Genomic DNA, 2,919 nt, shown 5'->3' on the forward strand with positions numbered 1-2,919 from the left:
ACTGATGCTGATGCTGAAACTCCAATACTTTGGCCACCTCATGTGAAGAGCTGACTCACTGGAAAAGACCATGATGCTGGGAGGGATTGGGCGCAGGAGGAGAAGGGGACGACCGAGGATGAGATGGCTGGATGGCATCACCAACTCGATGCACCTGACTTTGGGTGAACTCCGGGAGTTGGTGATGGACAGGGAGGCCTGGTGTGCTGTGGTTTATGGGGTCTCAAAGAGTTGGACATGATTGAGTGACTGAACTGAGCTGAATATTTGAGTCATTTAGAGAGACTTAATTGTATTCTTGTTTTTGGATTTTTAATTTGCTTTGGATTGTGAAAGTACCAGTTTAAGAGGAGGTTTATTTCTTCAGCAGGCAAGGCGAGCTAAATACTTTAGTTCCTCTTCACATTCCATTGGGGCGTCAGTATGTCCTCAAAGTCAGGCCTGTAAAGATGCACACGTCAAAGAATCTACAGCTTCTTTTTATTTTTTGGTGGCCATATGTGGAATCTTAGTTCCCTGACCAGGGATCGAACCACACCCCTTGTTTAACCTCTGGACCACCAAGAAATCCCTACAGTTTTTTCCCTAGCACTAGCTCCTAAGATATATATATATATATATATATATATATATATATATATAGGTGGAGCAGAACTGAAGAACATTCTCCTATTAAAAGAACTATGATTCCTCTTATGAGGGGGTAAGCAATGTGCTTATGGGTCAAAAGGCCCATTGGATGCTTTCCGTATGCCAATCCTCTGGATGTGTGAATGTGCCAAGCTACCTTCTAATGGCCTTAGCCTCACTCCCCACTGATGGAGCAGCTGAAGATTGTTTATCTGAAAGACACTAAGGAACTGCCACAAAGTATTTTACTTTTAACTGTATTTAACCCTGTTGTACTGGTGTTATGTGGCTACATGCAAGTGAAAAAGGAAAAAAAAAACCTCACTGAAATCTAAACATTAGAATCAATTGTAAATGTGAAGGGTCGTCCAGTGGGGGACTGATCCTTTCAAACCTCAGTCTTAGTCCCTGGGCCGCCTATTAGTCTCTTCAGGGCCAGCTTCACCTCTTGGTTCCGCAGAGTGTAGATGAGGGGGTTGAGGAAAGGAGTGATGGCTGTGGGGAAGAGGGCAGCTGCCCCATCCAGGGGGCTGCCGGTTTCAGGCCTCAGGTAGATGAAGGCACAGGGTACATAGTACACAGTTACTATGGTTACATGGGCTCCACAGGTTGAAAAGGCGCGGCGCCGCCCATCAGCTGTACGGATTCTCAGGATGGCCTGAACGATCTGTATGTAGGAGAGGAGGATCAGCGAGAAGCAACTGGCAACTACCACCCCAATGTCCACAAAGGTCACAAGCTCATTGACTGATGTATCAGCACAGGCCAGTCTCAGAACTGCAGGGATGTCACAGAAGAAGTAGTCTACCTGGTTGGGCCCACAGTAGGGCAGACGGAAGGTTAGGATGGCCTGGAGAGCCCCATGCAAGGATCCTGCCACCCAAGCTCCAGCCACAAGCAAGGTACTCAGCTTCACATTCATGAGCATGGGGTAGCGCAGGGGCCGGCATATTGCCAGATACCGATCGTAGGCCATCAAGGTGTAGAGGAAGCACTGGGTGGAGCCCAGAAAGTGATAGAAATAGAGTTGGGCGATGCAGCCACCAAAGGGGATAGGTTTGAGGCCTAAAGTGAAGTTCATCATGAGGCGAGGGACAATGATAGAGGAGATGCCCATGTCAATGATGGAGAGAACACCAAGAAAGATGTACATGGGACGGGCATGGAGCTGCGGGTCTACACAGACAGTGATTAGAATGAGCAGGTTTCCCAGCTGAGTCAGGATGTAGATCAGCAGGAAGAACCCAAAGAGAAACGTCCTTAGCTGAGGTGGGTAGGGAATTCCTGTCAGAATGAACTCAGTCAACAATGTGCTATTGATTCTTTCCATCCTTTGCAGAGATCTTACCTAGAGAATGGACAAAACAGGAGTTAGAATGGACAAAACAGGAGTTATCATGGAGGTAAGAGGGAAGTGAGGAGGAATAAGAGAAAGAAATGATAAAAATACAGCACAGTGGCACAGAAGTTTCTCTCATGTGGAGAGATGACAAACAGGGAGAAGTTCTACGGCACTGGTTGGCGTGTTTTGTAGGTAAAGTTTCTTTGGAGCACAGCCATGCTCACTTACTTACGTTATTGTCTGTAGCTGCCTTGGTGCTATGATGACAGAGTTGAATAGATGTGTTTGGACTGCAAAGCCTAAAGTATTTACTCTCTGGAGCTTTACAGAAAGAGTTTGCTTGTAGGTGCTTGCATCTGGAACTCTTTGGTCAAAGATTAAGGGTTAACTGAAAACAACGCATGTGGGAAAGGATATTTGTTTTGTTGGATGGTCTGCCAGTTCAGAAACTTCCAGAAGCCATGGGTTCATTCTTATCTCTTCCAGGACAGAAACTTACATAGACTGGGGAGGAGGTAGGCAGGAAATGAGAAGATTCCTTTTTCCTTTTGTAGGAGAGACAATAGAATAGATTGATTAAATGGCTAGTTGAGTGTGACAGTGCTGGATGTTACACAAGTCTACTCTCTAAGTTGCTTTTGATTAAAGGAAAAGAATGCTGATGAGGCTGTAAGCATATGAGAAACGGTGTGGTTGGTTCTTGGTCCTATGTATTTCAGTCTCCTTGAATATTATACTTTTGCTTTGGCATGCGGTAAAGGAAGAGAAAAGAGCAAGAAACAAAGAGGCATGGCTGTAGTGAGACATCAGATTAAAGAAAAAGTGAGGATGACAAGCAAAATGAGAGGAGCAGGATGAGAGTACAACGGCTAGAACAGAGAAAATGATCCTCATTGTGGAAGAGTTATTTCAAGTTTTCAGTCCAATCCCTTGATTGGCATTTCCCC

At 45.4% G+C, this 2,919-nt stretch overlaps 1 protein-coding gene across 1 annotated transcript; it reads right to left on the reverse strand.

Annotated features, from left to right (window-relative positions):
* On the reverse strand, positions 1,019-1,960 carry LOC102189128 (olfactory receptor 10G3). Its single transcript, XM_005685356.2, has one exon. It carries the CDS (start codon positions 1,958-1,960, stop codon positions 1,019-1,021), a length of 942 nt encoding a protein of 313 aa, XP_005685413.2.

Source organism: Capra hircus, chromosome 10 (assembly GCF_001704415.2).
Source record: "Capra hircus breed San Clemente chromosome 10, ASM170441v1, whole genome shotgun sequence".
NCBI classification, from domain to species: Eukaryota; Metazoa; Chordata; class Mammalia; order Artiodactyla; family Bovidae; genus Capra; species Capra hircus.

Coding starts and splice junctions, on each gene's coding strand:
- LOC102189128 (XM_005685356.2), bottom strand. CDS start 1,960: ATGGAAAGAATCAATAGCACATTGTTGACTGAGTTCATTCTGACAGGA.